Source organism: Ruditapes philippinarum, unplaced genomic scaffold (genome assembly GCF_026571515.1).
Source record: "Ruditapes philippinarum isolate M1 unplaced genomic scaffold, ASM2657151v2 ctg4706_1_1_1_1, whole genome shotgun sequence".
In the NCBI taxonomy this organism is placed as follows: Eukaryota; Metazoa; Mollusca; class Bivalvia; order Venerida; family Veneridae; genus Ruditapes; species Ruditapes philippinarum.
In genome coordinates, this window is record NW_026863134.1 from 127,477 (window position 1) to 142,869 (window position 15,393).

The 15,393-nt window shown below is 33.0% G+C and overlaps 1 protein-coding gene across 2 annotated transcripts; it reads right to left on the minus strand.

The window, feature by feature from the left end:
- Nucleotides 1-11,013: 11,013 nt before the first annotated feature.
- On the minus strand, nt 11,014-14,967 carry LOC132721244 (uncharacterized). Of its 2 annotated transcripts, none has more exons than XR_009624434.1 (2): nt 14,642-14,967; nt 11,014-11,728 (listed from the first exon to the last, which is right to left on the minus strand). XR_009624434.1 is itself a non-coding variant. In XM_060705509.1 (2 exons), the coding sequence occupies exons 1-2, from the start codon at nt 14,715-14,717 to the stop codon at nt 11,454-11,456; spliced, it is 357 nt and encodes a 118-aa protein (XP_060561492.1). In that variant the 5' UTR covers nt 14,718-14,961; the 3' UTR covers nt 11,024-11,453. The 2 variants fall into 2 exon arrangements, 1 of the variants encoding a protein (XP_060561492.1); XM_060705509.1 differs by having other exon boundaries at nt 11,024-11,734; nt 14,642-14,961.
- Nucleotides 14,968-15,393: the final 426 nt, after the last annotated feature.

Genomic DNA, 15,393 nt, shown 5'->3' on the forward strand with positions numbered 1-15,393 from the left:
CTTGACAATGCATACTTCGGTTCTACTAAACAGATAAGTAAAAATCTAATTGTCGATCCAAGAGTTACATACTGCACTGGTATTAAGCGTTTTGGTTATCTCGATTTGATAAATTGGAAGCTGTTTACATGCAACTTAAATAAATTGCAAACTTTATTTAGAAATATAAACTTCAAATTTGCGGCATGTTGAAATGTAAACGAGAGAACGTACACAACACGTTTAATGCTGTGCATCATGACGTTGAGAATGTAACTGCACCAATTAACACTCACACCACACGTTCCTTTAACATTCTAACGCGATTAACATTAAAAAAATGCAACTTCCATATATGGCATTATCACGGAAATAGACGAAAATTTATAGGCGGGGTCAGTTTTTTACGAAAGCAAAATATAAAGGGATGTAACTCTTGCTGTTACAAAAATATTTCAAATTATATAAAACTGTTATAAATGTCACATACATCGACTGCATTACAGTTGACTTTGTATAGCCTCTGATTTTGTTAAAACGTATTCTAGGACAGGATATTTAAGTAATACAAAAATGGTTAAGATATAATGTAACAATGTAACAACGTTTATACTGATAATGAGCATAATAATATGCAAAAACTAAAGTTGGTGAATTAACATAAAGGAAAGTTTCCCATAAATAAAGAGACAAACCACATCTGGCGCTGGTTCACTCAAGCATGAGATTTTCTTAAATATGTTACATAAAGAAAATCTCATCACATTATGGGTAACCAAGTTATTATTATTAGCCATATTTGGGACTTAGATTTTTTCTTATTCTTCTATGAATTGTTTAAGTAATAGAAGATTAATTATTATGTGTGATATCTAGATGCATAATAATTTATAGACCATGAGACATTGATAAATAGATAAGGCCGTTTCCACCACATTTTAATTATCATATTTGTTTTAATTTTGAAATAAAGTTGGTAAAAACACGTATACATTGGATGCAACGGGCACCGCAAAATTTCTATCCAGTCCGCGCGACAAAACTTGTCGAAATAGGTCAACACAAAAACTTGCAGAAATTTTAAGAAAATCGGATTGACCTCCTTATTTAGATAGAAGAAATTTTAGACCAATGAGAACAAAGGAGGCAATCCTCTCTAGCCAATCAAAATTAACTTTATAAAGCGGGTGTTCGGTAGAACTTACAAAATTTACAAAATTTAAAACAAACTCTGCTAATTACAAACATGTAATTAATTATATGCATCCCTATGTATACGGTTTATAACATGTAAATAGAAACCAACATAAACAACAGTCAGCCCACATTGAATTGGTCAGAATACGTTCCTGACATGCCTTCTCGCACATAAGTATGCGAACTCTACAATTATAGGTAAATTTCTAAAAAAAATTTTAGTTATATTAAATAAATATTAGTCCTGTTATAAAAGACGGTACTCTATATAAACGTCTTGGCCGATTTTAAATTAAGTGATTTTAATTAATAAATTTTAGATTTCTCAAACTTAGTATGGGATTGCCCCATCTTCCTCCAATGGCATAGGTTGTACGTAGAGACAACCCTGTCATGGGGGATATGGTATGCACATAAACACATGTACGGATATAATAACAAGTATAATAAACACCAGATCCCCATTTTTTTTAATGATTATAAATGAAGTATATCCTCGCCCATATGGTCTCTTTCCGGTGGCGAGGGTAAACAAACGCAAACACACACACACACACACATCTGGCGCTGAGTAGCTTTTCATCGACATGGTTTGTGTAGCTTCATACGAAACAACGGTTTAATTTATAGAAAAATAAGCACGCACGTCTTTTTACATTCGCAAACAGTACTAGAATGCGATACATGGAAGTGAGTTTTTGTTACACAAATAAAGAGAACTGAACAGTACGCATATGCCTTCTTTCTTTAAAGGACTAAATTGGGTTGAAGAAACACATCATCTGAACTGAACATAATGATAGTATCACACAACAGTTTGTGTTCACTACTGAACATAATGACCTCTGCACCGAACAGTAAATCATCTGAACTGAACATAATGATAGTACTATTCAACAGTTCTATTTCACGAATGAACAGTCTGAATAAAGCACCCAACAGCATGTCATTGCAACTGAAAATAATAAAAGGATAACCCAATAATACACTGCCTCAGCCAAACGAAATGATAGTACCACTCAACAGTTTATTTTCATGGTTGAACATGATGAGAAGAGCTATTTTAACCGTACATGACAAATGTCACACGGTACAACATATCTTTTTAGCTCAACATAATTGTGTTACCACATGCCTGTTTGTTTTAAGAACTGAACATAACGACTTATGCACCCGACAATACATTGACTTGACTGAATAAAATACAGTCAGCACACAACATAGCACTTCAATAACTGAGCACATTAGGATTTCCACCCAGCATTTTGTATCTCGGACTCAACAGAAAGACATTTAACCAGGTATATCATTCATTCTTAACATAAGACAGTCCGGGCGTTCCATATTTTATTATTAAATATATGTCAGTTGACGTAGGTTGAGGTCTTCTTTTATGTATTGTACTGAATCATTGGCAGCTCTAAATTCTGTGTATACATGCTGTCAATAGCTGTTACCTAGACTTGCTGTCTATCTTATCAAAAGCAGAGAGCTTTTTTATGTACATGAAATACAAATACGAATATTTATTAAGTTTTGTAAGTGATGGCTTTCATAGAGATAAAATAAACAAGGTATACATAAATTGATAACTAACATACATACCTTTGGACTTATTTAAATATTATAAAAAAGGTAAAAATGGGAAAATATATCTATACAGTATGGTAAAAATAAAAAGTTATGTACGACAGGGTGCATACAACTATGGTTTTATTAATTTTACTATTGTTAAAAGTTTTTTCTTGTCAAGTCATACGCTAGAATTAAGGTTACTAATGTAATGGTAAATGCCACTAGGAAAGACAACAGCCAGAAGTTGGTCTATATTGGTATTTAGTCGTATCAAAATCTCTGTCAGATGTTGACTTGAAAAATTTGAAAGTGGTAAGGGAGCAGCTAAACTGTCAATGTTACCTATTCCTATGCTAATCCCCTCAGTAAAATTTATTTGTCGTTGAATATAGTCTTATCACTACGGTGGCACAAATGTGACATGTGTGTGTTTTTATTTATCTCGTGGCCACGAAATACTATGTCGTGGCCACGAGTTACTAAGTCGAGTCCACGAGATAGCTAAGTCGTGGCCACGAGTTACTAAGTCGTGGCGACGAGATAGCTATGTCGTGGCAACGAGTTACTGTGTCGTGGCGACGAGATACTATGTCGTGGCCACGAGTTACTAAGTCGTGGCCACGAAAAAGCTAAGTCGTGGCGACGAGATACTATGTCGTGGCCACGAGTTACTAAGTCGTGGCCACGAGATAGCTAAGTCGTGGCCACGAGATACTATGTCGTGGTCACGAGTTACTAAGTCGTGGCTACGAAATAGCTAAGTCGTGGCTACGAGATAATTAACCAATCAGAATACACTATATATATTTTGAACTTTTTTAACTTAACACTTTACTTTTACATGCAACATTAATCTTTGGAAATACTGAAGATATAAACATTATTTTTGACTATAGCTCTTCGTTGTGCAAGTTTGTACGGTGGCACAAATGTGACATTTTGTGTGTTTTTATTTATCTCGTGGCCACGAGATTCTATTTCGTGGCCACGAGTTACTAAGTCGTGCCCACGAGATAGCTAAGTCGTGACCACGAGATATTATGTCGTGACTACGAGTTACTAACTCGTGTGGCCACGAGATAGCTAAGTCGTGGCCACGAGATACTATGCCGTGGCCACGAGTTACTAAGTCGTGGCCACGAGTTACTAAGTCGATGCCAAGAGCTACTAAGTCGTGGCCACGAGATACTTTGTCGTGGCCATGAGTTACTAAGTCGTGGCCACGAGATAGCTAAGTCGTGGACACGAGATACTATGTCGTGTCCACGAGTTACATAGTCGTGGAAACGAGATAGCTAAGTCGTAGCCACGAGATAATAACCCAATCAGAATACACTATATATATTATGAATTTTTTTAACTTAACAACTTACTTTTACATGCAACAATAATCTTTGAAAATACTGAAGATATTCACTTTGAACTTGTCTTTTTGATCATATTAGAAAGTCACCTTCCAAGGCCCATCCGACCATTTATTTTGACTATAGCTCTTTGTTGGGACAATTTTGTTATCGAATTGGTCAGTTTGTATGTACCATGGCCTGTTAACAAGATTCAAAGATTCAAGATTCAAATAACTTTATTTGTGTTCAAAGGCCTCAGGCCCAAAATACATAGCATACATACAACAATATAGTAATATGGTTGCGTCACCTTAACAATGTTTATTAATGCGAAAAAAGACTAGTTGTTTATGTTATCCATTAAAACATATACATAAAACATAAGCTTCCTTAAAGTGATTGTATCACGTGTACCTATTAATACATAAAAATCATGTAGTTCTTTTCCGCCAAAATACCAATTGAATAAATACTTATCACGGATTTGTTTATATTTTTTACATATAAAGAAAGCATGGAATTCACAATCTATACTATCATTACAAGTTGTACACAGACGTTCTTCCCTTGGGATATTATTATGTCTGCCTATTTCTATACCTAGTTTATGGTTGGAGCAACGAAAATTACAAAACGCCTTTTTATGTTTAAATGGTATTTCTATTAATAAGTATCGTTCAACATTTAAAAGTGATTTAAATTTATTATTATAGTGAAAACATCTACTAGAGTTCGTTATATTTTCATACCATTGTTGAGTACAACAATCAATAAGTCTTTGTTTGAAAAGTTTAAGGAACATATTCGTGTCACCAATTTCTTGAGATATCCAGACAAAACCAAAACCATATCTAAACAGTACATGTTTAACTTTGGTAACCCAACATATTCGACCTACATCGTCTAGTGACTTCAACATTAAATAACACTGTTTAGGATATCTAGATGAAGGCATGATCAGAAGTTTACAAAAATATCGTATGCAGTTTGTCATGTACGAAATACTTAAAGGCAATCTACCACATTCCCCTAAAACCATAGCTGTATTTGTAGTTTTTTTAACAGATAAATGTTTTCGACAAAAAATCGTTATGCACATATTCAATAGTTTGGCTATATTCAAAACCCCATATTTGTGATCCATAGCATAAAATTGGTTTAATCATATGGTCAAAAATTTTAAACAATTCATTACTTGGAAAATGACCGAAAGGTTTCTGATAATATTTTAACGATAATATTGCCTTTTGGGCTTGAGATGCCATTTTTTCCTTAGCATGAGTCCATGATAATTGAGGAGTGAAAATGAGTCCCATATACTTATACATAGATGTTATATTTAAGCTTTTACCTCGGAAATACCATTTCTCATAATGACGTAAAGGACCACCATTACGGAAAACAATTACTTCTGTTTATCAAGATTGATTTCCATGCCAGTAGTATAACAAAAAGTGTCAATTACATTTAATTGTTGTTGTTATTTAGATACAGTCTCTGCACAGTTTGCTACATCATCGGCAAACATTAGACATAATAAATCAGGTATATCATTAGTAATAAATATTCCTGTGCCACAATTTTGTCTAAGTAAGATAGACAACTCATTGATAAAAAGAATAAAAATAGTCGAACTAGATTTATCTCCCTGTCTTGTTCCTATGTTACACGGGAAAAAATCAGTTAAACCGTTTTGTGTTTTCATACAAGACTTTAAATCGAAATACATACATTTTAAAACCCGTAAAAAATTACCATGAATGCCTATTTTCTGTAGTGAATCAAATAATTTTGAATGGTCAATTTTATCAAAAGCTTTTCGGAAATCGACATATAAACAATAAAAACGACCACCTTTTTTAGACAAGTATTTTTGTATCATGGCTTGTAAACAAAAAATATTATCAATAGCTGAGTAATTACACATGAAACCTGCCTGACATTCGTCTATTTTATAATTTTCTTCAGCCCAATTATATAACCTTTTATTAACAACGCCAGAAAATATTTTATACATTGTATTTGTGATAGAAATGCCCCGATAATTGTTCGGTAAGGAAGACGATCCAGATTTGTAAACTGGACATATAATACTTTGACCCCAAGTATTTGGAAAATTTCCTGTTATAAAAATTGTGTTAAACAGCAGTAATAAATGTTCCCCGATGTCCTGGCGTGAATATTTAAAAAATTCAGAAGGAATCCCGTCGAATCCAGAACTTTTATTATTTACAAGTTTAGAAATAACTAATTCAATTTCACATAATGTAAAAGGTAAATTTAGTGAATTCGCACTTTCATCAGAAGACACATGCTCGTTATTTACGTGTGACGGCACTTTTACCGCGTTTGCGTCATACAATAGTTTATTGAAATAATCATACCATTCTTTAGAAGAAATGCTATTGCTTGTTATATTATTTTGTGGTTTGGCTGATTTCAATTGTTTCCAAAAAGAAATGGCATCAGTGCTGTTTACTTAGTTATATCTATTTTTACTTTGGTATTCGAATTTCTTTTTATCACAGCATATTTTAAATTCATTGCGACTAGTTTTATATAATCTCAAATCATTTTGTGTATTTGTGTTACGAAAATGACGTAATAATTGATACTTTCGTTTCTTCAATCTAAAACATTCATCATCCCACCATGCAGGTTGATTAGAACTAAGTTTAAACTTAATTCTCATACATTCGCCAGCTTCATGATCAATCTGAGTTAATAAATTTATATACTCATCAATGTTTTCGTTAAGCTTTTGTATTAATGTATCATTTTTCTCATGCAAAAGGTTTCGTAAACTACTCACGAAAATTTCATTATAATTATTTTTCCAGCGGAAGTTTATCATATTAATATTAGTACACGTGTTTGTTTGATAAAGTGTATCTTGCACAGGTATTTTTATCTTGAACTCTAAATTGCAACATATAGGAAAATGGTCTGAATCGTCTTTATCTAAGACTTTAAAATATTTAACATACTGAAAAACATTTGTTGAAACAATCATATAATCTACAACACTAACTCCGTCGTTAGAATAACATGTATATTCCCCTTTAATATCACCATGACACCTGCCATTTAATAAGTGAACATCAAATATGCAACAAAAATTTACTAAATCTTTACCAAAATTATTCCCTCTTATAATATCTTTATTTTGACGTGGAATTTCAAAATAGCTACCTTCATAATCGACATTACCAAAAACATAATGAAGGTCATCGTTAGGAATGAAATCTAAAAAATCTCGGGTCCTAGCATTGAAATCTCCGCCCAAAAATAGGTCAACCTCTGGATAATCAAACTTAATTTTCTCAATATTATTATACATTTGTAAAACGCCATTTTTCTCAAGCATTCTATCATAGTACACTGAGTTTTCAGGTGGTATGTATGTAAAATATATAATGATATCGTTACAGTGATAAAGTTCTGAGAAGTTAATCAACAAAACAACACAATTCTCAAATTCTGAAAAGATATGATGAACTATGCCCTCTTTATAGATTATATTGCTTAACACTTACACCACCACTGTTACGCTTGGCATTTGGTAACATGCTTCTTACATAATCAAAATGAGTATGTGAGCTTAAAAAAATTTCATATTCCCCCTTAAATTTACTCCAAGTTTCACATAAGCAAAAAATGTCAAATGAACTGAGAAAACACTTTAAATCAATATTGTCACAGTGTTTATTTAATCCGCCGATATTCCACGATAGTATTTTTATGTTTACAGTTCCAGGTGAGTGATTATTTGGTATGCCTTGGCCGCCCTGTTAATCTATCGTCGAATCAGAAAGATACTCATCCTGTGACGTTTGTCGTGTTGATGTTATTGGCTGTCTCAAGTCAGCTGATACGTCACGTGGTTGTGTTTCACTTCTTCCCGCTTGATTTGTAACCAATCGGCTTACGTTCCCGGTGTTTACTTGCTCATGTTGTGATTGAACACGTGTTTGTGTACCACGTTGTCTGTTGCCAATAAAAACAATACATTCATTGTGATCATCGTATCTATAAATGGAGTCGTTAACAAATAGTTTGTCGTATCGAAGTACTGCATAGAGACCTTTTTGTTTATCCTGTACCATCTTTTCACCAAGGATTCTTCTGTGACGTTTAATACAGTCACTATAATCTTGTTGTACTAGGACTGAACGATCACGTGTACTCTTATACACACTATTGGCTCTGTCCATAATTATTTGTGTATCTTTATAACGTGTAAAGCGTGCAATAATAGTACATGCGTCCGTGTTATTTGATTTTACTCGATGTGCTCTTTCAATGTCAAAATTATCAGCTTGTTCACCGAATTTAAGCCCATTTCTCAAAAAATCTCTAAGTTTTTGTTCCGTTAATTCCAATTTCTCATTTATTACACCTGATATACCACTAAATCGCAAATTGTTTCTTCTTGATTGATTTTCTAGTCGGTCAATTTTTCCTTGAAGTTGAGATAGTTGTTTATGTAAATTTATATTGTCCTGTTTTAAATCGTTATAACTAGATTTCAGTTGTTGTACGGTATCAAGAACGTTATCTAATTTGTTATTTAGACCACTGATATCATTCTGAACTTTACTGTTTTGTAATGAGAGGTCTTTTTTCATTGAATGTAAATAATTGAGAATGTCATTTTCATAATTTAAATCATGGGTACTCGCCTGGTTAATCTGAGTAGAATCAGCAGAAGTATGAATATAAGAAGAAATACGCCGTTGTCGAGTTTCAATTCCAGGGGGTCATGTTGGGGTAGTGGTGACCCATTAACTTATTAAGCGAATTATCCTGTTGTTCACTAATTGTTCCCTTTGTCGTATTTCTACCTTGTTTTGGTGCATTTCGACGTGTACCATCGGTCTTAGGAGGTCCAGGGTTGCTCTCAATGTCTCCACAAATGAGAAGAAACGTTAGCTGGTTAGTAAACACGTGGCAATTCTCAAAGATAATTTCCATCTTTTTAATCCAAACAATAATAGCAAGATATTTAAACGGTTCACACACTTCTTCGGTTGTACAAAACAACCAATTCGAACTCTCCATAACTCAATTGAAATTCCCATTTAGCATATAAATTAACAGTTTTCGGCAGAGAGAAAAACACGTGTCGCCATTAGCAACCTGTTAACCTTGTTTATACGATAACATGGGAAGGAATACGTCATTGTTTATTTTATTTGGAAGGGACATTGCCCATGGACAGTAGATAGCCTATAAGGTAAAATCCTTGTTTGATGAATAATTAAGAAGGAATAAGCCATGGTTTATATAACCCAGAAATATCATTGCACCTGATCAATAGATGACATCTAATAATTTCGTTGTCATTGGGTCAAATCAGGGTCACAGTGACGCTAAATGTAAAATTATTGACCAGTCAATAAGTAGTATAAATGGCACTTTTACAGGCTGGTGAAGAGGGGGCATCCTTGTACTATAGCACATGCCTAGTTAATTATGGAAATTCATATAAATGGTGTAATCTGATTGGTTATTTATCTCGTAGCCACGACTTAGCTATCTCGTGGCCACGACTTAGTAACTCGTGGCCACGACATAGTTTCTCGAGGCCACGACTTAGCCATCTCGTGGCCACGACTTAGTTACTCGTGGCCACGACTTACTAACTCGTGGCCACGACATAGTATCTCGTAGCCACGACTTAGCTATATCGTGGCCACGACTAAGTAACTCGTGGCCACGACTTAGTAACTCGTGGCCACGACATAGTATCTCGTGGCCACGGCTTAGCTATCTCGTGGCCAAGACAGAGTAACTAGTGGCCAAGACTTAGTAACTAGTGGCCACGACATAGTATCTGGTGGCCACGACTTAGATATCTCGTGGCCACGACTTAGTAACTCGTGGCCACGACAAAGTACCTCGTGGCCACGACTTAGCTATCTCGTTTATCTCATTTGACCATGATCTTTCATTACTGAACACGGGGCCCGATGATACTAGTATAATTTCATCTTACATGTGAAATAAACAATATGAATATTTATTCTGTGTGGTCGAGGGCTTAGAGTCGATGACTTCTAATCCAGTTACCTCTCTGGCGTGGGTTAGATCCCCGGGAGGTGCTTTGGTAGTTTAGCGCGGAATGGGTAGTCTAGTACTGGTGTAACTCTCCAGGAACGATGGTTAGGAAACTACCCGCCTATATGACTAAAATACTGTTGGAAAAGGGCGTGAAATGAAACAAACAAACAAACAAACAATTTATTCTGTGACTGTGACTTTTTAGTTTTTTAGTCAATTTACTTATTTTTACTGGATGAGGTCATTTAAAAGTATTGTGAAATTGGAATGTCGTCCATTGTGAGCAACCATCACTTGGTTTGGGAACTTCCTGATATCATGAAATCATGACGTCATAATGTTCATGTTGAAGAAAATGTTCGAGTTAAAAATAAATCTATAACAGATTTTGAGAATGTAATTTATGCAAAGTTATCACATTCAATTTTTGCGACTTGGTTAAAATGGTATTTCACGGCCGTGCATATATTTAGATCTGATGTCATTTCCGTTATACAAACATAGAGTAAAGGCGTCCTAAAGGTTAGCGTAACACTAAAGGTGCGTTAATGAAGAAGTATTCCTTTTTTACTTTAAACAGTTTTTATTTTGGGTATGTGAAACATAGAGTATTGTATTTGTGTACGTTAATTACTGAATTGATTGAATTCGTTGAATGAAATAATATTGTGATCGCCAATAATAAACTCGGTATTGGACCTACACTCTTCTAAATATCAACTTTTGTGTAATTATGTTCTAATTTTTTGGAAGTGAAATTATTTAAATATTATTCTACTATTACACTATATATTTAAGGAAAGATTTTGTTATTATTTTGTTTAACACATTTTTGTCAAAAGTAATGTGGAAAGTGGTCATGGAATTTCCATATTTTGATTGCTATGGAAGATTATTTAAAGGTATAGAAATAAATACATCATGTGAACAGTTTATTGTTATTTTGTTATCAGAATATATGTCTTGAAACATAATAAAAACTAATATTGAAAGTCCAAGCTGCATTTTTCATAAACATATATTCATTACCCCTGCCCCAACTTTCTTTGGTGGGGGGCAATTTTCTGGAAGGGGGTATTCACATAAAAATGCTTATAATTTATAAACTTGGTGATTATTTTCTTTGAAAAGTTGCAATTAAATAAGTTAAATAGAGTACTTTGATAAAATATTAAGTTTGATCAGGTTCCTAAATATACCCATTACAGGGATGTTACCTTAAAACACCACTAAATGGAATGGCATAAAGCAATTCTAGTTACAAGAAATAATTTTTCTGCACTGAAACTAGTTCTAGCGAGGTATGAACCGTTTACACAGTCCTTGCTCTATGAGGCAGGTCTTTTTATTTGTTGCTTCAATGCAATTACGGAAAAATTTCTTAAATCTGTCACAATGCCCTCCAAGCGGCGTTTGGTACAAACAGTTTTTTAAAACTTCTTTAGCTTTTTGACCACACTTTAGTCTATATTTACGTCGTTCGTTACGTTTATTAACTTGTGGCTTCTCTAGATATCTGATAATGTTTATATCATTAACATCCCGCCTCCTATCTATTTGCATGTAATCTGGAACTGAAAAAAAAACATTATAAAATTATCATGAAGAAATCCTTTTCATTTACTGCCAGAACTTAACAGTTTTAAGACAATTGATTTAAAATACTTAATCGTTGAAGTTATCCTTTTTCGAAAATACATCAAACGTTATATTGTTATTCAGTATTTCTATCTTTGGACAAATAACAATCAATTTCTTATCCTTAAATTGTCCTTAAGTACACAGGTTTAAAAGGATCGCTTCTTTGTTTCTTTTTTTTTTATTTCAAAAGAGGCACGGAATAATATGTGTTATTCAACAGTTAATGTTAAATCTATGGAAGGGATTATCCGCCAGTTCACCTATTATGCTTTATGACATTCCAATTTCCGTTTTTACTTTTGCGTTAGTGAATGTGATGTTAGATTTTGGTTATTTTTAAGACTTAGTGTATTTCGTATCTTTATAATTATAAAGGTATTTTGAATAAATCTTTGTTATACGTTAATCTTATTTTTATACACGATTTTCTTGTTTCATTCTGAAAATTGGTATGATTTCCCTTAAAATATATTTAAAACATTTTAATTCAAAATCACACATTAAAATCAACATTAGGTATTCAGTGTATGGACACTACCGAATATGTGTTAATTCATTTGTAATAAAATGTTCAACATTTAATCAAAACAATCGAAACATCATTCGCAGTATAAAATGTTGTTTAACATTGACTCTTAAAACAAAATCGTCTTCATAACAATGTTGACGTTATAAAAAAACGAAGCGAGGAACCAATTTTTGTAGTGCGTTTTCTTACAGAAGAGGTCGCTGTTAAATGCTAACTGGTCCCTTTCGGTGCGGACGTAAAAATCACCCCATGGGAAAAATCCGATCAAACATCGTGCTACCCTGCCTTGAAAAAGCTGTTACTAGCTCTATATCAACAGCAACGAACATGTTCTTTCTTGCATAATGCGCAACATATCATTTTTATTATTTAAACAACTCATTTTTGAAGATCTTTCAGAAAAGGTATGCATGTGGCATACTGTATGCGGCGGATTTTGAGATATTTTGCCTCAAACTTGGCCTTTTTTTCTATAAGTAATATATAGGGGTAAATATTTGGTAGTCATTAACCTCCTATTTGGTAGTCATTAACATCCACATGATAGGATTAGTTTTCGTAGTATCAGATTTGTGAACACCGGTCAGGGAGCCGTTATTATTTTTTACATTTTTACCAGTTATTCTAATTCTAGCGCAAAACATAATTAATTTTGAATTATTCTTCGAAACTCTTAGTGTGCTATGCAAACTGCTGTTTCGAATACAAAATACACAATGTCAGCATGGGACTAAAATTACCATGATTTTTGTAAAATAAATACTGAAAACACTGTAAGAATAAAATGTGTGTCAAATTAATTTTAGAAAGCAAATTCAGTTAAAGGAAACATATTTGAAAGCCAGCAAATTCAATATCTAATTATAGTTTGCATGTTTACAGCTTTAGAACTGAAGTGTAAATTGAATGTTCGCATATTTCAGTAAGAACTCGAGTTAAGTCAGCAAGTACAACATCTTAATATTGCATAATGATTGCAATGTATTAATTTTAATGTCTTCATATTAATAACAATGTTTTCATAATAATAATAATGTCTTCCTATCAATAAGAATGTCTTCAAAATAAAAAGAATGTCTTCATATTAATTACATTGTATTCATATTAACTAGAGTGGCGGATAAACGCGATCAGTGGATCATTAGTCCATGATTGTTATGTTACGAGATCAGCCGAAGATGAAAAGACAATTACAATAAGTAAAGCATAGAAATTACTAACAAAACAGAAGCTTTGGACTGTTAGACTGTGTTCAGTCAAGAGCGGGAAAAAGACGCACGAAAAAAAATGACGACAGGCTTTCAATAGCCAAGCAAACGCTGCACACACAAAAGTAATCAATTTACATATGCGATGTAACGTTAAACTATTACTGTGAAGTAGTTAGATTCGATTAAAGAAATATGCCATAAAGAACAACTTTTTTGAAACAATTATTCTTATACACATGCGTAGTTAATAGTCATTGAATATGAGCCTGATTCTATATTTAGATTGGGAAAATCCAATTGAGCCATTGAATATATTTCACCCCAGTAAATGGATTTAATTACTTTTTTCTGCTGGACACTGTTTGGTCCATTGAGATATATTTGCAACTATTGTTACATTATATAGTAATAGTTGATGCCTAACATTCGTTTTAAAGATTGATCGATCCACAACAAACTAAATGGTGAAACTTTTACGAATACCACACGGCGAACCGTTGAATCATAGTACTGAGTATTATTAAATGTGTTACAAATATGAACGCGAATCTGACAAACAATTATTGACATTTTTTTGCCAGAGAGGTAAAGTAAAAATAGTAAATATTAATTTCATAAATTATTTAAATAAAGTTATGTAGCCACGAGTTTGATGTAATAGTTATCACATATTATTTTATAGACGTTAATATTGTACGTGAATAGAACAAACTACTCTGGGACATATTATCATGTTTCTATTTCAATAAGGGTTGTAACCTTTTATCAAACATTTTGGGCATCTGCATTCGCTTTTACCGAAATATACCAACATATGTCTTTCATGCAGGCTTTTTTCGAATTATTCTTTAATTTACCAAAAAAAAAAAAAGATTTTTTATGTTTATTTACTTATTTATCTTTAGAAAGATGCAAAAAAATGATGACGTTCAACAAGCATAAAAATATCAAGTTTCATAATAGCCCGATTCAAAGAAATATTTAGTACAAAATTTCATTAAAAAAATTAAAGAAATTGATTAATCATTAAATGATATAGAATTAGTCAAACTAATGATTCAATTAAATTTAATGATAAAATGAAAGATAAATCTACTTACCTTCTTGTGCCAATATGTGAAACGAAAACGACAATAAATTGGCGAAAATGAGCAGCCAATAAACATTTTGATTCATCGTAAGTATTTTAGAGAAACTTGTCGTCGACAAAATAAGTGTTACCTAAGAGCAATTTGATTAAAATGGTTGATGAATATAAATATATATAGCTTTTTAGCAACACCCATAAAATATATAAAACACAGCTTCGAAACGGAGGAGGGAATTTTTATGTTATTTGAAATATTGCCACGTATCTATATTTTCTAACATTACTTAGAATGTTAAATTATTTAGTACCTAAAATTGCGTGGTGTAATATCAAATGCTATTTTAAAGTAATTCATTGTCATATTCAAAGCAGGTGTGACTGAAAATGTATTTTAACGTCATTCATATTGGGAATTCTTTCACATAAATTTTTTTCATTAGTACCCGTATTCTTCCCACTTGATATGTATATAACGCTGTTAGTAATGGCAAAAAAAGATGTCGAGCAATTACCATCTCAATTAACATCTATATTTGTATATTCGTGGCTTCCCTTTTATCAATTAAACATGTGCTAGGATTGATCAAAAGTTCTCGGCCCGATGTACTTCTGGTAGTCAGAGGATCCATCTAAAAGTCTTACTTTTCAATATAATCGCCCTATACATCAATGCATTTTGTCCACTTGTGCTCCAACTTGAAATAGAACTCTCTACTTTGGTCCTTAAAGAACTCATTGACCGCCTTCATGACACCTTCATTG

What these genes read in the sequence shown, in the direction of transcription:
- LOC132721244 (XM_060705509.1), bottom strand. Translation starts at nt 14,717, where the DNA reads ATGAATCAAAATGTTTATTGGCTGCTCATTTTCGCCAATTTATTGTCG. An exon ending in TCACATATTGGCACAAGAAG is followed by an intron (nt 11,735 to 14,641) that starts GTAAGTAGATTT and finishes TTTTTTTTTCAG; the next exon opens with TTCCAGATTACATGCAAATA.